The sequence below is a fragment of the Antechinus flavipes genome, chromosome 2 (assembly GCF_016432865.1).
Source record: "Antechinus flavipes isolate AdamAnt ecotype Samford, QLD, Australia chromosome 2, AdamAnt_v2, whole genome shotgun sequence".
NCBI lineage: Eukaryota > Metazoa > Chordata > Mammalia > Dasyuromorphia > Dasyuridae > Antechinus > Antechinus flavipes.
The window spans coordinates 21,394,367-21,420,195 of record NC_067399.1 but is presented as its reverse complement, the minus strand read 5'-3'; the positions used below and the strand labels follow the sequence as shown (position 1 = coordinate 21,420,195).

The 25,829-nt window shown below is 46.1% G+C and overlaps 1 protein-coding gene across 1 annotated transcript in view; it reads right to left on the bottom strand.

Moving 5' to 3' along the window:
• Window positions 1-13,225, bottom strand: part of EXOC6B (exocyst complex component 6B) — a 507,603-nt gene extending 494,378 nt beyond the window's left edge. Inside the window, exon 1 of the mRNA XM_051974280.1 lies at window positions 13,069-13,225. Coding sequence (XP_051830240.1) covers window positions 13,069-13,181 — 113 coding nt within the window. The 5' untranslated portion in view covers window positions 13,182-13,225. The remainder of the gene's footprint in view (window positions 1-13,068) is intronic.
• Between the last annotated feature and the right edge of the window lie 12,604 nt (window positions 13,226-25,829).

Genomic DNA, 25,829 nt, shown 5'->3' with positions numbered 1-25,829 from the left:
AAATGAAAATAAAACCCATATCAGATTGGAGAAGAACATTGAACAGCATAAAATATGATATTAGGAGTTACAGTTCTAACTATGATCTCTACCTGAGTCACTCGGTTTCTTACTGCCCCTTGGGGACCTTCCTCACAATCAAAACCTAGGGAAGTTCCTTGTTTAGACAAAGTTTAAGTTTATACCTTGAAGACATTTCCATCTTTGACAATCAACCCCTGTGGTCTCCTGATGAACCCTGCATCTGTGTCCATTGCTATACACACACAGAGCTAAATGAAGGAAAAACTTTGGAAAATCTTTATCAAAAGCCATTTTCTTCACACTCTTTGGAGGACTGAGCACCTCTAAGATAGAACTGACATATCAACATACAAAAAGTCTAGCTCTAAAAATTATACTATTTTGGCTTTCAATTAGAATCTTACCAATCCTGTAAGCTCAACCAAAAAAAGTTATATTAATATAAACAAAGGCACATGATTAATAACCAGCAAAAAAGTTCCTCTTCCTCTAGTCTAAGACAGACAAAGTCAAGAAAAAATATAAACAATTCAAAACATTTATCCTACCAAAGAGCGCTCTACCTTGTTGATAAGTTTCACTCAAAGGCCAAAAAAACTGAATTCTGGGGCAAATGATGAATAATGAAGGAGGGAAAAGAAGGGGGGGAAGCACTAACACAGCACCCACCATGTGCTGTAACTTTGTAAATATGATCTCTTTTGATCATAAGGAAGATGTCATTCAGAAGGCAGAACTTGGGAAACCCCTCTAAATATCCAAAGTCTTTCTTCCTCCATTGAATAATCTCAATAAATCCTATGTCAGCTAGGCCTGGATGTTAATGATCTATTTAGAATTTTCCCACAGAGAAATCAAAATTCCACTGCTCTCTCAACTAATGAAATCACCTAAATTAGATGTTAAAATAGTGTGAAACATGGCTATTGAAGATCTGCCTTATTAGCTATAATCACAAAGCATACTGCGTGTGTGTGTGTGTGTGTGTGTGTGTACCTATGATTACTAAGAAAAGTATAACTTTTCTTGCCAGTATTAAGCTCCAAACAGGAAGGCAGCCAACACCCAAAGTTCTGCTCTAAAAACTCCCAGTTTTTAACCTAAAATCTGCAAGATGCTCTTCTGTGATGGTGACCCTTAAGAGACTATTGGCCACAGCCAGTGAGGGGAGGCCAAAGGAGAGCCATTCGGGACCTTTACTGAAAGACTGTTTGGCTATAAGGGAGGTCAGCTGCCTGCGGAGAGTTCAGCCCATAACAAGTGTCAGACATCTGACATCACAGGGACTGAACTCCCAGAACAGTGCCTGACAAATCTGTTTTTAGATCTTCTGAGATAAGACAAGGAAAGAGACTAAGCCAATCCACAGCGTCACAAAGGAACTAAATCTCAGAACAATGAACACAACAGGGACTTGAACCAAATAGAGCCAAAAACTGAAATAGTAGTAAATTGCTGAAGTACAAGGTTACAGATACCATCTTTTACAATGATTTTTTGTTTTCCCACATTTTCTTCCTTCTGTTTATGTTTAGATATTAACAATAGAAGCTTTAAATATCTGTTTTAAATAAAATGAACCAAATTACTGCTGGATCCTTAACAATACAAATATTAATTTTATTGAACCTTTTCGAGATTTAGTTAAAACCAGAATTGAGTCTGTGTGTTTCCTAAAGTTACCAAACTGAATCAAAATACTTCCTGAACAGGTGCATCACTCAATTCAAAGCAGTGGTTTGTCAATCCAACAATCAAAGAGGAAGGAGATTTCTTAGAAACAGGTGAGCAAAAAGAAAATAAGACCATGAAAGACAGGATACACATGGTGCTACACTTCTTCAATGTAAAGCCTCTTCAAATGTTCTCTGGAATCAGGATTTGTTTCTGTTATATATGTTTAAAAAAATAATAATAATAAAACAAAACAAAACCCTTGGCTCATATTCTAGCTCAGTCATTGAATGGCTGTGTGACAACACCAAACTGCAGAAATGCTGACCTGCACTTGTAAAGGGAGTCTCCTCATCTGGGAGCCCCTCATATCAATGAAATGACAAGCAAGACTCTACTGTAGAGGGCTGAAATTCTGAAAAGGTGTGCTTGAATCAGACAGCAGACCACGTAAGACTAATTACCTGTTCGATGTGAGATAATGGCTCTAAATACATATATTTAGATGAGATGGTGATGTGATGACTCTCCTCACCATTGGTGCTTGCTGAATGTTTGGTGGTGAAATAATTATAGGCAAGGATTGGAGGGCTGGGAGAGAGAAGTCAGACGCTCTTGGCTGCAGGATGAGGAGGAGAGAGGCTGGAGACTCCCAACTCCAGAATCCAGGATACATCTTTGGCAAGCCACATGGCAGCTTGCCTGCCTCCTTCACTTCTCCCTCTAAAAACCAAGGGCTTTGATTTATCCTGACTCTGATGGATCCTGAGGCCCTCCAGGGAGCTAGTCCTGACATTATACTCTACTCTTTATATAGAGTAGGGGAAGTTTAGAGTTGGGAGAGAAGAGATAAAGAATCACACAATTAAATAGTTCTCATTACCAATGTTTATCAATTTGCTAATGATAAAGAAAAATTTCTGAAACCACAACAAAAGTGTGGCTCAATCCACTGCTTTCCCAATATTTGAATTTGAGTTCACTGTTAAGGGACAGGCCTAGCTAATTCCTGATGATAAGACACTACAGATAGTAAACTGGTTATTGCTATTTGTCCTTCATTCTCAAAGAGAACCATGATGTCAGGAAGGTGATGCCATGATTTGCAAGTGAATCAAAGTGAGAGAGGCTGTGCAAGGTCACCAGCCTCACTTCCCCCTCCAATGGCATCTGGGTCCAATGGCAAGATATAGATCAGGATGAGTGGAAATGACCTCTCCTTCCCCTCAAGTGCATCAAGAGACCTTGGGCTTTTTAAGCTAACTGCCCATGTAACAGTTTGATTGTGGCAATGCCCATTCTGTGACTTAAGGGTAGGTACAAATGAGGCAAAGGATAGCTTCTTTTCCCTGATTTGATAGAGATAGATATTCAGAGACAAAAGAAAGAGAGAGACAGAGGGATTATATATCTCAAACTATCTGGAAAGCCTGGAAGACCCTCAGGGTTTCTGGCCAAAACAGAAACAATTGCTATTTACATTCACTCTTAGCCAGCTGGGCCCAAACAATGACTAAGTGGGTTGGGCCAGGACCTATTCTTAGCCAATCAATGAGAACCAGAGTGATCTAAGAGTGATTTAAGGCGTAGTCCTTTAGCCCTTAAACCCCAAGATATCTAGAGGTTTCAGAGAATCGGGAAGAACACCAGCAGGCAACGCCCATTTCATTGAAATAGTAATATATTAAGGGCCTGTAAGAGATTTCAAGGAAGCTTTTTAAAGGAACCCATACCATAAGAAAATTAATCAAAAATATCAAGAGTCTGCTAATCCCTCTGCTGACAAAGTAAAAGAATCATCTACCATCTCCCCAGAAAAAAGTTCAACTTTTATCTTAAAAGATATGAAAAGAAAACCCACTTCAGTGTAGACTGAGAATCAACAACACTAGATCAACTACCATCTAAAGATGGTTTACTGGCATAATTTCTTATTGAGCATGAACTATTATTAAAACCCAAAAATACATTTTACAAAAGAGATGACTCACATTAAATTTAAATAATGAATAAGAAAATATTATTCTTTTCAATTTGGATCTATAGTAGATATTTAGTAGGTCTGTTCATTAAGCTCATTTGGACAATCAAATAAACACATCAGACAAATGGTCGTGATTCTTACGTTCCCAGACACCAGAAAGGAGTGGAGGCATCCAGTGACAAGGAAGTCTTGCCTATCACACTCACTGTAAATCTGAGGCAAAGGAAGGTGACTCCTGACACTCTCAATTTCTCACCTATAAAAGGTAGATATTGGGCTAAACTATTAATTAGCTCCTCTATGGGGGCAAAAAGTTCCCTATTTAACAGTCAGTAGGACCTTGGCCTCTGGTTTCTCCCTATGTCCAAAGCTTCCAATATTTTCTTCTCTCTTATGATACTTCCTGCTTTGAAACATTCCCAGTTTTTCAGAAGTTACTATGGCAAATGTACTGTCGCAGTACTCTGGAAAACCAAATAACACCTTGGAACATGTTTAAAGCTAGGGGAACAAGAATCAAAAAGGAAGTCAGCATTTACCAGCTCCTGCAAATTCTTAAGAGCATGTCAATCTCCAGGCCTAAATAATACAGCTTACAGGAAAAGAAACCGCAAATGAATCAGGAAATAGGAGAGAAGATAGCACCTTGACCTGAATTTGTAGAGGGATAGGAAAGAAAGCATGAATAGGTTTTCTTTTACCCTGAAAAGATCTAGCCAACAAAAACTTCAACTATTCAATCTGTCATCAGTCTTTTGGTCTAGCTCTTCAAGAGAATGTCCCTGCTCTGCAGGAAAAGCTCTTTTCCAAAAATATTCTACAAGGACTTGAATCAAGGAGAAATGCAAATGCCATTTAACTGGGATGAGGGAGCCCTGCTGTAACATGAAAGCAGAGATAAAGATTTTTCAAAGCAGAGACTAGAAACCAAGAAGCTAGGAAGATTGTAGAATATTGATCTTGCCAAAGAAGTAACAGAATCAACTGACTCCCCTTGTGTTAGCATTTGGAATGTCATCTGAAGACCGGCACCATTCCCTTCTTTGGTCTGTCACACAAGTCAAGGATTAATGGAAAATCAATTTATTAAGAGACATTCACTTTTCAGTATCTGCTATTTTCCCCAAAGACCAGGTTAGAAAAAGTAATGATGCTTAACCTATCTAAATGCTAACCCAAACTCCTCTGGGTAAAGGATCCTCTTATCAAAACCACCAACAAAATCAGAGGAGGAAGTCCCTTCAGGGTTCATGACTTTGGTCTGAGTCTCTTACAAGGTCCCAGGACCCTTCAGAAAGCTTTATTTTCAAGGTTCCAAAATATTCAACCTAAACAACAGGAAGGAGATACAGTCGATAAAACCCAGAACTATCACTTACTCTGGTAATACAGGGGACAGTGTTCTGGAATTCCTGCGAGGTACCAAAGGGCTAGGAACTCCAGATGACCACCCATCAATAGCATCATCACTGGAGAACACTGCTCATATGTGGACGAAGAATTGGGGTTTATTCAGAAGACAAAGGATCTATTAACAGAGCTCAGGCATTAACTCATAGCAACATAGCAAACAGCCATCCTAAGCATCCACAGTTGCACAATTGTGAACTAACTAATATATCAACAAAGAGTTTTCAAAAATAAAAATCTTGAAGTTGGTCTAAAGAGATCTTAGTCAAAAGTTTACTATAAACATGATATGAACTAAAAATGCTTTTTCTTCTACATCGCTGCACGTGCAGAATAAGATTTCTTAAAAATCCATCTCTTTTGAATTCCCATGAACTTGTAAGCAGTGAAATTTAGCCAACAATGAGTGTTACAGGATAAACTTGCTGCTCTTAGATTCCAGGATCTAAGGGGTAAAATAGAAACCCTGATCCTCACTTTGGCTTCTTGAGCAGGTGCTTGTTTCAAGGGATATTAAGCTTAGCAGACAGGAAGGAGAAAGAAACAAGCATTTATTAACATCTACTCTATGCTAAGCACATTACAATGATCTCATTTGATCCTCACAAGAACTCTGGTAGATAGATACTATTATCCCCATTTTAAAGATGAGCTATCTGGGGCAAAAGGAGATTAAGTGGCTTGCCCAGGGTCACATAGCTAGAAAGTGTTTGAAATGACCTTTAAATTCAGGTCTTCCTGACTCCCAACCCAATGCTCTGTCCACATTTTATCTTCTTCTCTCAAGGGGTACAGTGGAGAAAGCACAGGCCTTGGGAAGCTCAAATGCGGCCTTAGATGTTTACTAGCTATGTGACCATGGACAAGGAAGTTAACCCTGAGAGAGAGGGAGAGGTGGGGAAACAGAGGAAAGGAGGAAGGGAGGAGAGGAAGAAAAAAAGAACGATCGAGAGAGAGAGAAAAGAAGGAAAGAAGAAAGAAAGAAAGAAGAAACAAAGGAGGGAAGGATGAAGGGAGGGAAGGAGGGAGAAAGGGAGGAGAGAGGGCAGAATAGAGAGAAAAAAAGAAAGGGAGGGAGGAAGGGAAAGAGAGAAGGAAAGAGGAAGGAAGGGAAAGAACCAACTCTACTGTTCTTTTCTCACTTCAGAATAAGTAGGAGATGACATTTATTGACTGGCTTCCACCCCCCTGAATCCCAAGCTTCCTTATTGCAAGCACCATCTCCCACCCACATGAGGCCTTTCCTGATACTCCAGCTCCTACCCTGGGCCAGCTCCTTCAGGCAGGGAAGGAATAGCATCTTTCAATCCCCCAAGCTTATACAGGTCGGGCTGTACATCCTAAGTCAATGCTTGTGGATTCACTGCCCCCTTACTATGGCAATCTAATGAGAGAAATTCACAGATTTCTAGAAACAAAAATTCCAAATTCCTCTCTTCCCAAGAGGTATGAGGTATTTGTACTTGAGGAAAGGTGATTTGCTATAACAAGTCTTTAAGCACTTCCACTTTTCCTTCATTACACAAGGTAACTTCTCAAAGATGGAAGCAAAGAGAGAAAAAGCCTCTGTCCCCTGACTGATTTTATCATCATTAAATGATGTGAGCGGCACTGAAAAAGCCTAGTGGTTTCCCTTTTCTTTTTTTTTCTTAATAGCTTTTTATTTACAAGATGGGTAATTTTTCAGCATTGACAATTGCCAAACCTTTTGTTCCAATTTTTCCCCTCCTTCCTCCCACCCCCTCCCCTAGATGGCAGGATGACCAGTGATTTCTCTTTTCTTCAGGAGCTAAAAAACTAACCCCTACCAAGAACAGAGAAGCACAAAGTCAGTCACATTTCAACATCAATTGACTTCACTATGACTATCTCAGATTGTTTAAACTAATATGACACACAGAGAAACAGACGGATCACAAGAACAGTACTTCAAACGTGGGAAAGGCCGGCCAGAAGAGTCTGTGAGAATGACAGCTGGAAACCTCCAAGGAAAGTTTATCAGACAACTGAACCATGACAGGGAGAGAATGACAGGAGGGGACCGTAATGCACGAATCTGAGATCAGTCAATCAGAGGGGTTATGACAAGCTCAGTACTTTATTTAGCTCATGGGTCAGCACAAAGCCCAGCTGCTTCCTGGACACTGACCCCAGCATCTGCAATGCTGACAGATCCTGCCGTACTGAACAGAAAACACCTTTCTCCCAACCTTGCTGCTCTTCAGAAATTGTCCTAGCTATCCATTTGTCAACTAAGTCACCTTGATCTTCCGCCTCTTCCCGTGCCCACTAATCAAACACCAACGGTCTTCGCCACCTCAAGCACAGATACTGCTCGCCTCCAGCTTTATCCCCACCCATCCCACATCTCAGCTGTTGAAGAACTCTTCCGGAAAAATAACAATAACTTTTCTTTCCTGATCAAAAAACGTCAGATTACTCTCCACCATCAGACTCCTCCCTCCTTATGCTTCTAAGCCACCTTTCTAATCTTCTCACCAACAGCTCTTTCATATAACTCACTCTCTCTTCACTAAGCAAAGCAAATGGCTGTCCCCAAATAATCTGCATTTTCCCATTTCTTTACATACATTTAAAACAGCCTCTACCCTACTGCCGATTAGATAACCAGAGACGATCCGATCTGGAAGGGAACTCAAAGATCCCCTAAGCCATTCTTGCTGTCTCTCAGAAATTTGAGGTCTTTCCAACTTGTTAAAGCTAGTAGGAGGCAGAGCTGGAACTCTGACTCAGACCTTCCAGCTTATGTCTTTTCATTGTTCGCTTATTTCTGCCCATTTAACCTATTCTCCCTTGAAGGATGTTGTATGTAAGCTCTCCTTCCTCAGATTACGGAGTCCTTGGCACTAACAGACAGATGAGAGGTGTAGATAAATGTTCCCTGAAGAAACGAATGGTCTTACCAACAGAATTTCACCAGACATTCCGAGCAAGTGACCTGCTCCCGGAAAAGTCACCTTACTCTCGTGGATAAAAGACAAAAAAACTGAGGAGGGATTTCTGCACCCAGCGCCTTAAACACAGTATCTGCCCGTGACCCGGGAATCACCTGCCAGTCTCTGATAACAGTGGCGGGCGGACGCTCCGGGTGGGCTGGTACCCAGCGGGGCTGTCACAAGCGTACTACTTTCAGACACAAAGCCAGGTTGCTCCATGAGTCACTTAAGTCATTTACCCCCGAGGAGTCACGGCAGGAAAAAAGACACCAACCCTTTCCACGGTCCATTAACAAGCATTTATTAAGACCCCCCTGGACTGACAGCACGCTACAAATACAAAAGTGGGGCCGCCCCTGAGGAACTCCAAGCCTAACCAGAGGAAAGCATGGGCAGGTATAAAAAGCGCATCAATGACAGAGACCAGGCAGCCTTGAGGGGGAAGGCACTGGGACCAGGAGGAGCAGGCGGCTAGAAGGGCCCGAGGCAGAAGGTGGGACCCAGAGGGAGAGCATTCCAGGTGTGGGGAAGCAGCATTCCAGGTGTGGGGGAGCATCCCGAGAAAGGTCCAGAAGCCGGGCCGACAGGCTGGAAAGCGCGTTCCGGGCCACGTGTGCACACGAGGATCAGGCTGCATTCACGCTAATGGGGAGTCACGGTGGCCAGGTTCCAGCCCAGGAAAGTCCCTCTGGTGGGTCCGTGGGAATGGCCCGGGAGGAGACGCTGGGACCAGCCCCGCTGGAAGGGCCCACTAGGCAGGCGGGGGAGGGCCCAGGGTGGCCGTGAGCAGATGTGGCGGAGCTTTAGGAACCACAAGGTGTGGACAGTGGTCAAAGTGAGACACCAAGACTGGAAGGCAGCGGGGGGAGGACAGCCATCCTCCTCAGGAGGAGTGTCCCAGTCTGGAGGGAGGCCAGCCCCCAAACCAGCCAACGGGGGCACAGGCCTCCTGCCAAGGGCGTACACAGGCTACGGCAAAACCAGATCAGAGATGGAGACCAGAGAGACGCGCTGTGCCTACTGTGTGCCAGGCACTGTGCTAAGCACCCTACAACTATTCTCTCATCTGATCTTCACAACCACCCTGTGATGTCCCATTTCACAGATGAGGAAACTGAGGCAAACAGAGGTTAAGGCACTTGCCCAGGTTGCTGCTAAGAATCTGGAGTCGGCATTACGCTGACTGTTCCCGGTGCCACCGGCTGTCTCCAGTTCCTGGAAGGACTCTTAAGGATTCAGAGTCCTACTGACGGCCTAAGACTCCAACAGGGAAGCGCCAGCCCCAAGCCCAGGACTGAGCCAAAGGCCGCCCTGGGCCACAGCGGATCCCCTTGGCCCAAAAAGGGCTCCCCCGGCCCACAAAGAGCCCCTCGGCCCACAGAGGGCTCCCCCAGCCTACAGTGGACTCCTCTCCCTCACAACAAGTCCCCCCTGACCCATGGAGGGCTGCTCCTAAACCACAGGCTCCCCCGGCCCACAGCAGGCCCCAGGCCCATGGTGGGTTCTCTAGCCCACAGTGGGCTCCCCTTCCTCACAACAGGCCCTTCCCTGGTCCCACAGCTCTCAGATAGTGACTTCAGAATTCGATAGAGAGACCATGAGACCCTTTTGGAGTCGTCTAAGAACAAGTAAAGGGGAAGAAGAAAGGAAAGAGCCGCTTGCACAGATGTTGAAGGCAGGAAGAGCTGACTACTGCGGGCTGTTCCTGTTGAGCAAGGTGGGGAAAAGGCTGAAATCCGAGGGAGGAGGCTGCCCCCAATCCCTGGCTGGTAAGAGACAAGGGGTTTTACCAAGGCTGTCCTCACTGCTGCCTATGATAGCACCCATGGGCAGGAGCTAACACCCCCAGAGCAGCAGCACCCATGGGCAGAAGCTGGCACCACAGAGTGGCAGTACCCATGGGTAAGAGCTGACATCCCCAGGGAAATAGCACCCAAGGGCAGGAGCTGGCACACCCAGAGCAGCAGCAATATGGGCAAGAGCTGGCACCCCCAGGGAGGCAGCACCCATGGGCAGAAGCTGGCACCCCTAGGGAGGCAGTACCCATGGGCAGCAGCTGGCACCCTCAGGAAGGTAGAACCCAAGGGCAGGAGCTAAAACTCCCAGAGTGGTAGTCCCCATGGGCAGAAGCTGGCACCCCCAGAGCAGCAGCACCTGCCACTCCTGTCAGGACCTAGGTCTACAGGTGGCAAGCTAATAAAGCCAAAGGAAGAGAAAGGTGGGAAATGAATGGCGGGCTGACAGGGAGCCCTCAGGGAAAAGGGGACATAAGGGACAGCTCCTGAGGGCAGGGGCTGTATGGGCACTGGGGGGGGCCTCAGCCCAGGAGGAGGGTCCAGCAAGAGCCAAAGGTGAGGGAGAAAGCCGAGAGGCCCCAAGAAGCCCAGACTCCAGGCAGCTTCTCTCCACGGAGGGACCACCCTGAGCCTTTTCTGCATGCCCACCTCACCAGGCAGCACTGGCCCAAGGGCTCCATGACCAAACTCACTGCCGAATTCTAAAGGGAATGCGACTCTGGGAGTGAGACGGGTACTGGAAAGGCGGGGATCTGGGCTGGTTCTTGGAGAAGGAGAGACAGACACCCCCATAAAAGGGGCTCATGCCCTAGGCTGAGGGGAGCTGAGGAGCAAATGCGAGATTTGGGGTCAGGAAGACACCTCATGGTGTGGCCCTGGAAAAGTCACTGGCCCAGAGCAGCCTCAATTTCCCCACCTGTACAACATGACAACAAAAGCCCCTTCCGGGGTTACTGAATCCCGCAGATCCCACCCAATCCCAGAGATCCCACGAGACGGGATATCCAGCCCTTTGCAAAGCTTAAACTGCTACATCAAAGCCAGGTCCCAGGCTCTAATTGGGGAAGGGGAGAGAGAACTTCCCTTAGGCCAGAGTGGCCCACCCTGGCTCCACAGGCCGGGGCGGGGGGGAAGGAGGGGGAGAGAGGAGAAAGAGTCTCCAAGGGAGGACAGCACTAACCCCCCCCCCCACCCCCAGCACTGGGGTCTGCCCTAACTTTGCCGAAGGCTTCCTGGAGAAGCCAATCTCTAGAAGGGCTTGAGGGAGGGTGTCTCAGGCCTGAGGTCAGAGGGGAGGAATCCCACTGAATACAGCCACAGTGACCCCCTCCTGAGGGGACCCTCCTTACTCTGCAAAAGAGCTGGGGGGAGGGCGGCCTTCTAAGGGAAGGGAACTTGATCCTGAAAAAGTCTCACCCAAGAGGGGCCAGGCTGTGTGGGGAGGGGCTCATCCTGGGGAAGGGGCTGTGGAGCCTCTGTCTGGGAGAATGTCCTGGGAAGGGGGCGGAGGGGGGAGACCCTGAGGGGAGGGGATATTTCCCTGCTAGGGGAGCTGAAGCTTTTCTGGGGAAGGGGCCAGGCGAGGTCCTTCTGAGAGGCTGGGGGACAAGGAGAAGGGGAAGCCAGAGTGAGGCAGGCAGGGAGAGGACGGTCTCCTCATCCCAGGAGCCCAATGAGGGCCAGGCCCCAGCCCAGCTAAGGGGGTCACTCCTGGGCAAACAAAAACCTGTGGGCTGGGGGCGGGAAGGGGGGTCATTCCTGACTCTCTCGGGGAGAGGAGAGAGGGGGGAGGGAAGGAGGGCCAGCGGGGGTGGGGTAGGACCCCCTGCAGCACTTCCTCAGTGGGAGCCCTGCTCCTGGGGAGAAGGAAGAGGGTGAGGAAAGGTGCTGATCCAATGAAAGGGAGCCTAAGGGGGACGGGTCGTGGACAAGAGGGAGGGTCTAGGTCCTGGGGGAAGACAAGGTCTGATTGAGAAGGGAATCCCATTCTTGGGGGAAGGAAGAGAGAGGCAGGACTGGGGGGAGGAGGGAAGGGGGGAAGAGGGGAAGGGTCGGTGCTGGGAGGAGGGGACGTGCCCTTCTTTGAAGGGGGAGGGGTCCTGATGGCAAAGAGGTGTCTGGGAGGTGTGGGAGCCCCTACCTGGGGTCAGAGGTCACTCCTGCGGAAGGGGCAATCAGGAGGAAAGAGGGTGGGCAGTCTCTCCTGCGGAGGCAGGGTCTGGCCCTTATGAGGGCTCTCCCCTTGGGGAAGGAGAAGGTCCGGCTCAACAGGGCCAGGCTGGGACCTGGGCTCTTGGAGGAAGAATGAGTCACCCCTGAAAGTTGGGGAAGGTCAGGACCGGGTCTGGGGGCAGAGGGTGGCTCTTGGGGGGCGGGGTATCTCCCTGCGGAGACAGATGGGAGAGGGCCCTGGTGAGGGGCTGGGGCAGAGGGCAGGGGGTCCCTGTTGGAAGGGGTTGCCATGGGGGGTACCCCCTTTGCCTCTCACTCTCTGGGGCGCTTGCCATTTCTGAGGTCTGGTTCTGGGGGTGGGGGTCCTACTCTTTAGGGGTGTCTTTTGCTTGGGGGGGCACTCCACCCTCTAAGGGTCTTGCTCTTTGGGGGCTCCCCTGGTGAGGGTGGCCCCCAGGGAGTTCTGAATGAGGGGTGGCGTGACCTCGGCGGTGCTATCTCCCCTCTCTGAGAGGACGGGGCATGGCCCTTGGGTCGCTATCTCCCCCGCGTTGGGGAGCTTCCCTATCTGGGGGGTGGGCATGACCTCGGGGGCACTGTCTCCCCTCAGCGCAGGGGGGTACTCTCGGCTGAGGGAAAGTAAGGGGGAAGAGGGCAGGCTCCCCCTGAGGCGGGGCCGGACGTGGCCCCTCGGGCACTGTCCCCTCTCTCCGTGGGGGCGGGGCGTGACCCCCGGAGCACTGTTTCCCCCTCTGCTGGGGACCCCCTCTCTGAGGGGGGCAGGGTGCGGCCCCGCTCTGTGGAGACAGAATGAGGGGGAGGAGGGCAATCTCCCCCGAGAGGGGGCGGGGCGTGACCCCCGGGGCACTGTTTCCCCCTCTCCTGGGGGCTCCTCTTTCCGCCGAGGGACCGGGTGTGACCCCCCCTCCCCCCTCGGCACGGTCTCCTAGGCTCCGCCGTCTCGTCTCAGGGAAGGCGGGGCGCCCCTGGCCCGCCCTCCTCCGACCCGCCCCCGGTCCCGGCCCCGGCCCGGTCCGGCCCGGTTCGCTACCTGAGCGTGGGCCCGATGCAGGCCGTGTCCGTGCTCTCGATCTCCCGCAGGATCCGCTCGTGCTCCGCCGCCGTCTCCAGGCTCTCCGCCTCCGCCATCTTCCCCCGCTCCATGAGCCGGGCGCCTGCCCCGCCCCGCGCCGCGCCGCCGCTCCCGGCACCCCGACCTCCCCGCGCCCGCTGCCTGCGCTCGGACCCGGCCGCAGCCTCGCCGCCGCCTCAGTCGCCTCAGCCGCCTCAGCCGCCTCAGCCGCCCAGCAACGACCCCGCCCCCGGTCACGCCCCCGGGCGTCAGCGCGCCCCAGGCCACGCCCAGCGCTGCGCCGCGCGCACTGCCTGCCGGGAATTGTAGTTCTTACCCTCCCTTTCGCCCTCCGGGGGTTGGGGACGGACGCCCTGGAGCTAGGACGGATCTAAGGTATCACCTTCTCTTTGGACAGAGGAGGAAACCGAGGCCCAGGGGAATGAAGGACTTCTCCAAGGCCTCCCGAAGAGACGGCGCCCAGATCCTGGGGCGCCTGGCTGGGTGCTCTTTGCGAAGCCCTCCAAGGAGACCGGAAGCTCCCCGAGGGCAGGGCGGACAGGGGCTCTAAAAAGCTTGTTCTCTGAGTGACTGACTACGAAGTGGGTGTGGCTGAGAGGGGCTAATAGGGTCGTGCATTCATGCTGTCCTGGAGGGGGACATTTAGAGATGAAGAAACTGAGTCCGAAAGGAGGCTCGGGACGTGCCCTCCCGACCTAGCTCCTCCCGCACTCCACCAGCTTGCGCCCCTCCCCCTCCCCGCTGGGCTGCGCCCCCTCTTCATCTCCGCTTCCCGGCCGTCCCGGCTCCCCCCTCGCTGGGCTGAACTCCCATCATCCCCGACGCCCGGTCCCTGAACCACCTGGGAGCAAGATCCGGATTTTTGTTTGTTTTGACTGCTCAGTGCTTGGTACAGTGTAGAGACTTAAATGCTCGTGGACTAATGACCAGAAGTAAACAGAGTTTGGACTTGTCCTTGGGTCCCAGGATCCCGGATCTTGTTTCCCCATTGCCCCTCTGCCTTCTTAAATGTTCACTCAAAATCTATTCTTTTCCATTGGCTTAAAAACTGGAGGGGGCTTTGTGCAAGGGAATCGGGAGGGGGCTTTGTGCAAGGGAATCGGGAGGGGGCTTTGTGCAAGGGAATCGGAGGGGGCTTTGTGCAAGGGAATCGGAGGGGGCTTTGTGCAAGGGAATCAGGGGGGGCTTTGTGCAAGGGAATCGGAGGGGGCTTTGTGCAAGGGAATCGGAGGGGGCTTTGTGCAAGGGAATCATAGGATTAAACCTTTTTATTGGACAAAGGAGGAAACAGGTTCAAAAAGCGGAAAGGATGTGTCCGAGTACACACAGAAAGAGGCAATATTGAGCCCAAAATCTCCAGGTCTTAAGGGGCAGTTTTGGTCAGCAGCAAGGAGCCTCTTGGCGGGCTATGGGTAGATTTCAGGAAGTCCACAAACTTAAATGGGGAAAAGTATCTCTTTCTTTCAACATAAGTGATTTCCTCGGCAATCCCATGTATTTTATGTTGCGCATTTAAAAAACTAGAGGAGGAGGCACCCAGAATGTCAAGGAGGTCTTCGACACAAATGAGGTCCAGAATCCTTCTCTAATCAGTGAAAAGATGAGCCAGTCTCTCTGACCAATAATCTTGTCATCTATAAAATGATAAAAATCTGTCTCTCACCCACACACTAATTCGAACAAGAGGCATTGTCTCCGAGTCTCAGTTCCAGAAAATGAGTGATAACCTTTGCCAATAAGCTCTAGTCCTTACGCAGTCTTTCCCAGGACCAAGATCTTATTTTATGCACCATTAAACTGAACTAGTCAGTGTCCACACACCCATGATCCTGCAGCGACAATGTAAATGTTAGCCAAGCTCGGACTCTCCCTGCCGCAGAGACGTTCTTTTGGTCTTCCCTGAACGACTCTCACAGTCCCCAAGGGCTCTGCGGGATCTCTTCCCTCCCCAAACCTCTTACGCCATCCCTTCCTCCCGGGCAGAGGACTTGGAGAGACTTGAGGCCATTCTGAAGGAACAGGACCCTTCTCTCTTCCCCACTGTCTCTCTCTCCACTATTGGCTCCCTGGGAAAGGCAGGCACTCAATCAAGTTGCCGAGCACAAACCATCCGCATCTTTCCCAGTTACGGTCTGCTCGGGACCGGGGCCATTTCTTGGTTACCTTTGTACCCCCCACAGAGCGTTAATGGCCCACAGGGGGCGCCCTTTTTTCAGACAACCTGCTGAGTGTTGGGTTTTACATGAATGTTTGGTGTGTGTCCCGGCTCCCCATCCAGAGCAGAGCCTCCCTCCGGGCAGGGGCGCTAACCCCCAGAAACCCGAGCCAAGGACCGAGGTCCGCGCCCCTCGTCGGGCTCAGAAAGCCCAATGCGGCCCGGCTGCTGGGATGAGAGAAGGAAGCAGCGTTCATTAAGGGCCCACCGTGTGCCAGGCGCTGGGGCAGCAGCTTATTCTCTCCCCTGATCCTGAGAAGGAGCAAGCCTCCCAGGGCATCTCTTGGCCGCAGAATGTTTGGGCTGTGTTTGTCACCCCCGGTCCTCAGAGGCCGCCTTCTCCTCTGACTCTCAGCTCACTGTAGTCCTCCAGGCGGTGACAGCGGGGTGTCCTCCCCCCCAGCTCCCCCAGGAGCCTGAGCTCACCTGGGTCCCTGAGCAGCAGGCTGACATCATCCCAGGCTTCGGGGGCTCAAGTCCCTGGGGTCCAGCCCTGATCTTCTTCCCCACAGAGCATCTCACTACATACACACACACACACACACACACACACACACATACACACTCTCTCTCTCTCACACACACACACACACTCACACACACACACACACGCACTCACACTCACACACACACATACACTCTCTCTCTCTCACACACACTCACTCACACAAACATTCACACACACACACACAAACACATGCACTCACACTCACACACACTCTCACACACACACAAACACATGCACTCACACTCACTCACACATACTCACACTCACACACACACATACACACTCTCTCTCACACACACACTCACACACACACAAACACACACACAAGTGTCAGTTCCAGGCAATGCTCCTGCACATACTTACACACATCCACAAATCTCTCAGAAAGCCCATTTTCCCACGCTTCACTTCCTATTTAGAACTTTGGGGAGTCCTTGGTTTTAGGAGATATAGAAAGAGAAAGACAGACAGAAGGAGAAACAGAGAAGAGACAGGGAGAGAGGAGAGAGGAGAGACAAAGAGAGACAGAGAGACAGAAAGAGACAGAGAGAGAGACAGAGACAGACTCAGAGACAGAGGAAAGAGACATACAAACTGAAACAGAAAAAGAGAAAAAGGGAATTATTGATATCAAAGCTTCTTGTTAACAATCAACAGGATGATTTCAGAGAGGCCGGGAGAACTGATGCCAAGTGAAGTGAACAGAACCAGGAGATCGTTGTACAGGGCAACAAGAAGATCATATGATGATCAATTTTGATGGACGTGGCTCTCATCAATAGTGAGGTGATTCAGGCCAGTTCCAAGGTCTTGTGAAGGAGAGAGCCTTCTACACCCAGAGAGAGGACTGTGGCAACTGAGGGTGGACCACAGCATAACATTTTCACTTTTGTTGTTGTCGTTTGCTTGCATTTTATTTTCTTTCTCATTTTCCCCTTTTTATCTGATTTTTCTTGTTTACCATAATATTTGTTGAAAAATGTATAAAAGAATTGAACATCAGTAATGAAAAGCCAGAGAGAAGACTATGGGAAATGAATGTGGAACACAACATAGTGTTTCCACTCTTTCTATTATTGTCTGCTTGCCTTTTTGTTTTCCTTCTCAGGTTTTTTTTCTTTCTTTCTAAATCCAATTTTTCTTGTGCAAGAGAACTATAAATTTGTATACATGTATTAGATTTAACATATATTTTAACATATTTAACATGTATTGGACTACCTGCCATCTAAGAGAGGAGTAGGGAGGGAGATAAAAATTTGAGACAGACCGTTTTAGAAAGGTCAATATTGAAAATTTTCCCATGCATATATTTTGAAAATAAAAACCTTTAATAAAAAGAAGTTTCTTGTTGCCCTCTTCTCTTTTTATATGGCTCTTTAGGTCCCATAAAGCCAGGCCTAAGCACAAGGGGAAATGAACTGCCTCACGTTTTCTCAACATTATCGCCTTTTCCTGCTTCCTAAAATTCTATCCCTTGACTCCAAGGCTTTTCAGCCTTTCTCCTCTATGGAGATGTCATGGGATCTTTCCCAAGCTCATATTTATAGGCCATTTATGGCCCAGAGTCAAGAGCTCTGCATTTTCAGGATGGGCTTGGCATTTATCGTACCAGATAAAAGGGACTCTGGGAGAGGTGGGGCTGGAGTAGGTTCAGGGGAGTTCTGAGCCAGGAAGAGGACTTTTTTCAAATGCTCCAAGGTCTAACCTTCCCTGGGCCTTTGGTTGAAAGTGAAAGTCCCAGAGAACTGGAGCCTCAGTGAGGATTTGTGACAGAGGAAGGAAGAGGTTCCAGAGACTAGCCAGGCCAGTCTCTCCAGTATGCTCCACGCCTATGGTCACACACCCTGCAAAGCATCGGAGTTAGGACTCAGGCGCCGGGAACCAAGAGCCAGCCTGCTTCCCATGGGAACAAGAACGGGAGAGGATGGACAGTCCCCATTAAGGAGCTGCTGGCTCTCCTAGCCTCAAGCAGTAGAACCTTTCCCTGATTTTGTGGCTCTCCTGCAGGTGGCTACTGAAAGGTTGTAGGTAAAGGAGAAGCAGCTGGTCTTATCCAGAAATTAGCCAGAGAGAATGAAGACGCATTGCCAGAAAGCCGTGTCCTCCTTAGATAAGGACGCAAGCCTTGAGGAGATGATCAAGAGATGTGAGAACATTGGCTCCAGTGTCTTTCAAACGTGAGCTCGCCAGCTCCTGGGTCCAGGTGTCTGATGAACAAGAACCACTACTCGAAGAGGCAGTGGCCGGAGACGTCCAAAGGCCTGGGATTGGGCACGCGGGCAGTCAGCGATCTCAGAGGGGGAGGTTACAGGTGAGGATCGCCAGGCCCCACAGACAGGAAGACACAAGGGTCAGGGTTTAAGTCTGCCCGGATTCATGCCGGTGACACAGCTGTAGTATACAAGTTAGAGAGCCAGACGAGAGGATGTGGATAAGGTTTTAGAACAGGGCTTCAAGGGCCAGAGAACATTCAAAAAGTCCTTTGAAAGGACCAGGAAGGACATTGGCAAGGTCCAACCTCAGTACTTTGGGGAGGGCCGGGATATTTATGTCTTGCAGGCCCTGATGGGGACGACCGATGGATTTTAGAAGGATTATTCCAGAAATACCAACCACCGGCCAACCTGAAATCACCTTGGACCTGATCTTGACATTTGGCACTGGATGCTGCTGCTGCCACCTACAAGTCACTCATCTCCCCTCTTCAGTCCAGACCCCACTGGGTTGGGTCAGTGCTACACCTCTTGTCTGCCTGAAGAAGTTATAGAAGATGAGACCTTTGTCCCTTTCCACAAATGAATCTCAAATATACTTCCCCTCTCATCCCCTTTATTGCATCTTTATACTTTTTTTTTTAACTCTAAGCCTGTTTTATATGTAGATATATTTTTATATTTTTAATATCAAAGCTGGTTTTATGAGCGGCCCCGCTAAACAGAAAGGGGAATATGTCAGGGACTTTCCTTCTGAGAATTGCCATGTACGCCGTGTCAGCTGGTGGGGTGGGCCCAGGAGGTAGAAGGGAATTTGGCCCTTGAGGCAGGAGGTTTGTCTTACAGGTGTTCCCTTCAGAAGGGATGTGTCCTCTTGCTAGAGCTTTCCTTAGGACGCAGCACTGACTCCAGGTGTCTCCCTTCTGTGGATCCACCTGCGTAGTACCCAGTGAGCTGGGCACAGGGTGATCCCAGAGGAGAGTAAATATAAATGGGCAGCTTTGCTATAGGTGGGGGAAAAAAAGGATGCAGAGAGAAGTAGAGGGAGGCAGAGATGCAGAGAGATTCAGGGATGCAGAGACCTACGTGCATACACCTGCTCTTGCTTCTGAAGTGCCTAGGTGAGAGAAAAACAGGACAGCCTTTTTAAGCAGTTTTAAGAGCGTTTATTGCTAGCTAGCGACTGAACCCCAACACCAACACTGGAGGGGTCAGTAATGAGTGGCCTCAGGGCCACATATCTATAGAAAGGAGAGAGAGACAGCAAAATGTTTCTTGATACATTTGTCATAATAAAGGAATTTCCTTTATTTTTTAAATTTTATTAATAGAGAAATTCCCTTCTAAACAGGAGGCAAAAAGTTATCACTCTAAGGGGGTCATTCTCAGGCAGCAGCAAGCAGCATTTCTTATGAGGTTATCAAGGTCTCAGGACTCTCAGGACAGTACATCTGGGTTGTTAAAAATACCATCTGCATTAGGGAGTGAAGAACTAGTAATAAACTTCTAACTACAAAGATTCAAGAGTATGTTTCTCACGGTCCCCTTTGGGGTGCTTTTCCACTTCACTTCCTGCTGACCCCTGCTGAGAACACCAATAAAGGAAGACTGTTGGGCACCTTATCAGCTCATCTTCATGTGTATCCGGGGAAGATTGGCATGTATGGCCCTGGCAATCAGTAGCCTCAAAGGTAAGAGGTTACAGATCACTTCCATTCTCTGCTCTTCAGAGTTGTAGAAGAAACCATGGGTTACACAGGCACAAATGAGGGGAGCAGCCTGTGAAAGGAAAGAAGCAAGCTGCCCCGATCTCCCCTGGTCCTTACAACACCCCTGTGAGGAGAATAACGATTATTTCCATTTTACAGACCAGAAAAGCAAGGCTAACAGATACAAAGTGACTCGTGCAGTTACGCAGCTAGGGAATGTTTGTGGCAAGATTTGAAGTCAGGTCTTCCTGACTCCAGAACAGGAGCTCTGTCATGTGTAAAAACAGCAAAGTAGGGGCAACTACATGATGCAGTAGATAAAGTGCCGGCCCTGAAGTCAGGAGGTCCTGAGTTCAAATCTGGCCTCAGACACTTAATACTTCCCTAGCTGTGTGAACTCAATTGCTATTTTTTTCATTTTTTTCATTTTTTTTGTTGAGGCAAAGATAATTTGGTAGGACTAGGGCACATGTAAAGGGGAAGGCCAGGAAGATAGGTTGGAATCACGTTCTAAAGAACTTTCATTGCCAAACGAGAATCAAGATTTAATCTGGGAGCCAACAGGGAGCCACTGAGCTTGAGTAGAGGATGGAGGCAGTGCTGTGTGTTAGGAAAATCATTTTGGAAAGTGTGGGGGATAGATTGGATGGAATAGAACAAGATCTGAGGCAGGAAGACCAATAGAAGGTTAGTACAATGTCAAATTTATTGTATCTTTAAAAATAATAACAACAAAAGCAAACAAGCTGTCCATAATAAAGCTTCCCAGTATTATGTACATTTCTTTTTGTTGTTGTTCTATTATGTATATAGAAGCACTCATTTTGCTCCGTGTTTATTAGGTTCTGAATAAAAAGAACATATTAGATATAATTTAAATGAAATTTTAAGCTGTTTTAATAGTCCAGATAATGAAGATCTGAATTAGGGTATAGGCTATTTGAATATAGAGGATAGGACATATGGGAGTGATGTCATGGACAAAGAAACAAGCAAAATTGGCAATAGACCACATGTGGGGGTAAGTGAGAATGAGTAGTTGGGGATGTGGCTGATTTACATGGTGAGATGAATGGAAGGCTACTGGAGACCTTGACATAAACAAGGAAATTTGTTTGGAAGAGAGGCCAATTAGAGGTGGAGTAGGAGAATAAATCCTACTTGGGGCACATTGAGTTTGAAATGGCTGAAGGACATCCACTTCCAAATGTTCAACAGGTCGATTTAAAACCTCCTACTTTCTTTCAAATGATTCTTGATATGATTCTTCTTGCAACAGCCCACATTGATATTTCTTTAAGGTCTGCAAGGCATTTTACATAAATTATCTCATTTGACCCTCAAAGTCGTTTTGTGAGATAAATAGTTATTATTTTTATTTAACATGTAAGAGAACTGAAGTTCAGGATCATTAAGTGACTAGCTCAACATCATTTAGCTAGTCTATGTTGGAGACAAAATTAGAAATCAGGATTCATTAATTAACTTTAGTCCTGTTGCTCAATGCCATAATTGCCTTTCTGATTCTCATAGGACATGTTCTGGAGGGTTTTAAACATTCTGGTCACACTATCATGTTCATGGTCCAGCTTATGGAGGTTCTTCCTAAAATGTAGTACTAAGGGGGTCTGACTACAGGGCAGATACAGTGGGATTATTCCTCCCCTTAGTCTATCTCCCATACCTCTCTTTAACTTTAGTTTTTATAAAACAAATGAACTACTATTTTAGCCTGATGAGGTCTTTTTGAATGCAGACTGTCATCCAACTTATGAACTCTCTCTCCTAGCTATGAGTCATCTCCATTTTTGCCAAGTATTCTTCCTATGGCTTCATCTATACCTTCAGTAAATGCTGAGCAATATAGGGACAAACACAAATCCCTGGATCATATCATTGGAGACTTCTCTCTAGGTCACAGATTACCATTTTGTGGTTTGTGAACTAACTGGGATTTTGCTCTAAAAAACTTAAATGGTAAATAATTGTTCAATTACATTCAAATATATTATTCCTCTGTGAAAACAAGCATATTCATGCTCAGAACAGTATACGCTTGTTTCTGCAGCAATTCAAAACTGTCAATCATACACACAACACTTCAGTATTTGTATAGCAATTACACCAAATTTTGGCCACTTCTGATGAAGCACAACATGTTCTTATAGTTCTTCAACCTGTCATCAAATTGTTTCCAAACCTTTCCATTTGATACTCAAATACAAAATGATTCCTAATGGATAGTCAGATAGATATATATACACACACATAACCTGTAAAATTCTCCTCCCATTTTCTACATTTATGTAAACGAGCATTTTTAAACTTTATTCTTCTTTTAAATAAAAATACAAATCAAATTCAATGAAGAATCAGATCTGAAATTGTTTATTTGATGTTGAACCAAATATTGTAAAACTTTGTTCAAATCAAAAATTCAACTTTGAAATTAAACTTATACATGAGTATTATATTTTTGTTAGGTATCTTCCAAATTGTGATTTTATTAAAATGTTACTTATATTCAATAAAAAGTATAAAATAAAGAAATTTAATATGAAGTCTTGCAGATAATAGTAAGCTTACATGGATTGGCTATATTATTTCTTTTGATTCTTACAATATCCCTCATAAAATATTTATATATATTTATAGAGTTCCAATATTTTGTATTTAGTTTTCATAATTTTAGATGGAACAAAATGTACACATAATAATTATAATTACATGATATTAACTTGAATTTGGAGCTTTGGGGGACAAAAGTTATCATTATAGTTATTGTGAGTTATATAAAAACATATTTTGTTATTCTGAAAGGGGTGTAGGGAACAAAAAAATGTTGAAAATCATTGTTCGAAGCAGATATTAATGCATTAATTACTGCTTCTAGGGTCTGGTCAATTAACCAATTTTGGGTCCACCTAATTTAACTAATATCTTGTCCACATCTCTTCTTCTTGTCTACTAAGAAAATATGCTAGGGACATGTTTGGGGCAGCTAGGTAAAGCAGATAACTAATCTTGAGTTAAAATTCATCCTCCAACACTTATTGGCTGTGGGACATAGGACAAGTCATTTAATCCTGTTTGCCTCAGTTTCCTCCTCTGTAAAATGAGTTGGAAAAGAAAATGGCAAAGACTCCAGGATCTTTGCCAAGAAAACCCCAATAAGACCAAGAAGAGATGGACATAATTAAAATGACAGAAAACCCACCAAGGAGATCATGAGGGATTTAGTTAACTACTTTGCTAGAGCTATACTCTAGTGTTCTGATCTACTGGCTAGTCAAAGAAGTAAATAAAGTCAGACTTTTGTGTCGTGCTCATGTTCTCTTAGAAGGATTAATAAAAGGATATGAAGGAGAACCACCCAAGATGGAAAGTCATGAAGAGTTGGCAATCTGCATCAACACAGAATGTCCCCACCTGGCTGAGATCCCTGGCAGGCAACTGGCAAGTCCCGTATTTTTGACTCTTAATTTTGTTCTTCTTCTAGGAGGTGAAAATTCTGCTGTAATCTGCCCTTAGCTTTCTCTGGGAGAGTTCTTCCTTCACATTGTTGCATGACTTCCTAAGAGGCAAAGTGGAAGTCCCAACTAAGATAGAATCATTCCCCTCTCTAAAAGAGGAGGTGGGGGAAAGTAAAGAGAATAGATGGTTTTCCAGTTCAACTAACCACCTCCAAAGCCATGGTCACTTTTTAGGTGTTGAATTAGATCTTGACAGGAAGGATTGAATGCTAAACTTGGAATCAGGAAGACCTGAGCTCAAACATGATCTCAGATACTTACTCAATAAGTGACCCTAGGTAAGTCACATAACCTTTATCTATGTTAGTTTCCTCATCTGTAAAATGGTGATAAGTAATTTCCATCCTCTGGATTATTGTGAAGATAAAAGGAGCTAATATTTGTAGAACAATTTGATGATCAAATAAGAACTGCTGCTAGGGCATTATGCCCCACCCTCCTCAACTAAAGAAAATAAAATGTTTATTTTGGATATCCTTTGTTTATACTTGTGTTTAAGTTGTTTCCTCTAATAAAAATTAAGCACTTTGAGAGAGAGGGAATTGTTTCTTCGTTTTGTTCCATATCCCTAATACCAAGTACAGCACCTGGCACATAGTAGGCCCTTTTAAAATTGATTGATAATGGATATTATCTTTTCCCCCCATAGCATTTTTTTAAGTACATGTAAAGACAGTTTTCAACATTATTTTTGTAAAACTTGTGTTCTAAATTTTTCTTCCTCTGTCCCTTTTCTCTCCCCATCATAAGACAGCAAGCAATATGATATAGATTAAATACATGCAAATCTTTATTTTAAAAATACATATTGCTTTATAAATCATGTTGGGAAAGAAAAATCAGAACAAAAGAGAAAAGTCATAGGAGAGGGAAAAAAAGGAAAAAAAGAATCGAACATAGTATTGATTTACATTCAATCTCCATCATTCTTTTTCTGGATACAGATGGCGATTTCTATCCAAAGTTTATTGAGATTGCCTTGGATCGCTAAACTGAGAAGAACCAAGTCTTTCCTACTTGATCACTGCACAATCTTTCTATCACTGTGTATAATGTATTCCTGGTTCTACTTGTTTCATTCAGCATCAGTTCATGTAAATCTTTCCAGGCCTTTCTAAAATCAGCTTGCTCATCATTTTTAATAGAACAATAATATTCCATTACCTTCCTATACCATAACTTATTTAGCCATTCCCCAATTGATGGGCATCTGCTCATTTCCCAATTCTTTGCTACCACAAAAAGAGCTGCTACAAGCAATTTTATGTGCAATCTTTTAAAACATTTTTATATTTATTATGTTGTGCAAGAAAAACCAAACCAAAGGGAGAAAAAACATGAGAAATTAAAAAAAAAAAAAAGGTGAAAATACTATGCTTCCATCCAGATTCAGTCTCCATAGTTCTCTCTCTGGATGTGATCAATACTTTCCATTTTAAGTTTGTTGGAGTTGCCTTGAATCACCTCATTGTTAGGAAGAGCCAAGTCTATCACAGTTGATCATTATATAATCTTGTTGTTACTGTGTACAATGTTCTCCTGATCCTACCCATTTCACCCAGCATCAGTTCATGTAGATCTTTCCTGGCTTTTTAGCTGCCTTTTCAGTTTGCTCATCAATAATATCCCATTATTAATATTCCAGTATACCTTCATATCCCATAACTTATTCAGCCATTTCCCAATTGAAGGGCATTCACTCAATTTTCAGTTCCTTGCCGCTACAATAAGAGTTGCTACAAACATTTTTGCACATATGGGTCTTTTCCCCTTTTTTATTATCTCTTTGAGGTACAGACAATGGATGTCATGTCAATTATGACAAGTATTCCTTAATTACTATCCTAAAAACTGGAAACACAAAGAAAAGCAAAAATAGCCCCTGTTTTCAAGAAGTTCACATTCTTCTAAGGATTATAACATGCAAGTCATTAGATACTTAGAGGATATATATAGGGCAACACTGAATCTTTTACAGAAGGAATATTTACTTCAAAAGGTGTTGGGAATACAATATGTAACTTTGCTTTACCTCTGGTAGATCTTTTCTTATCTTCTTATGAGAGGATGATGGTGATTCAAGGAGAGTGAGAGGCAGTTGCTGTTCTCTGACCTTCCCACTGAGAGGCCCTTGTGTTGTCTGACCTCTCTCCTCTTCCCTTTGCCTCCAATTTATTTCATTCCCAGTCCACAAGCAACATCTGTGTCAGCAAAGGCTGCCCAGCAACTCCTTCAGATGTTATGATCCACAGCTGTGGAGGCTGTTGGAGAATTGACCTGCCTCTTACAGTGCACTTAGGCATGGTCCTTAATAAGAAGGTATAATCCTAAATTTACTTCCTTCCACAATGATAAACATAATTCCTCTCTCCTTTTGTGCCACTTCACTCTCTGGGGATGGGAAGAGGATTAGGCTCATAGCTCATCTTGGTTCCCACAAAGCTCAGTCCCAATTCCAAGCCCTAAATCTCCTTGGGGCTAGACTCCCAGGAACCATTCCTGATTCCTCAGTGATAAGCCAGGAGGCAAAAGTAAGGT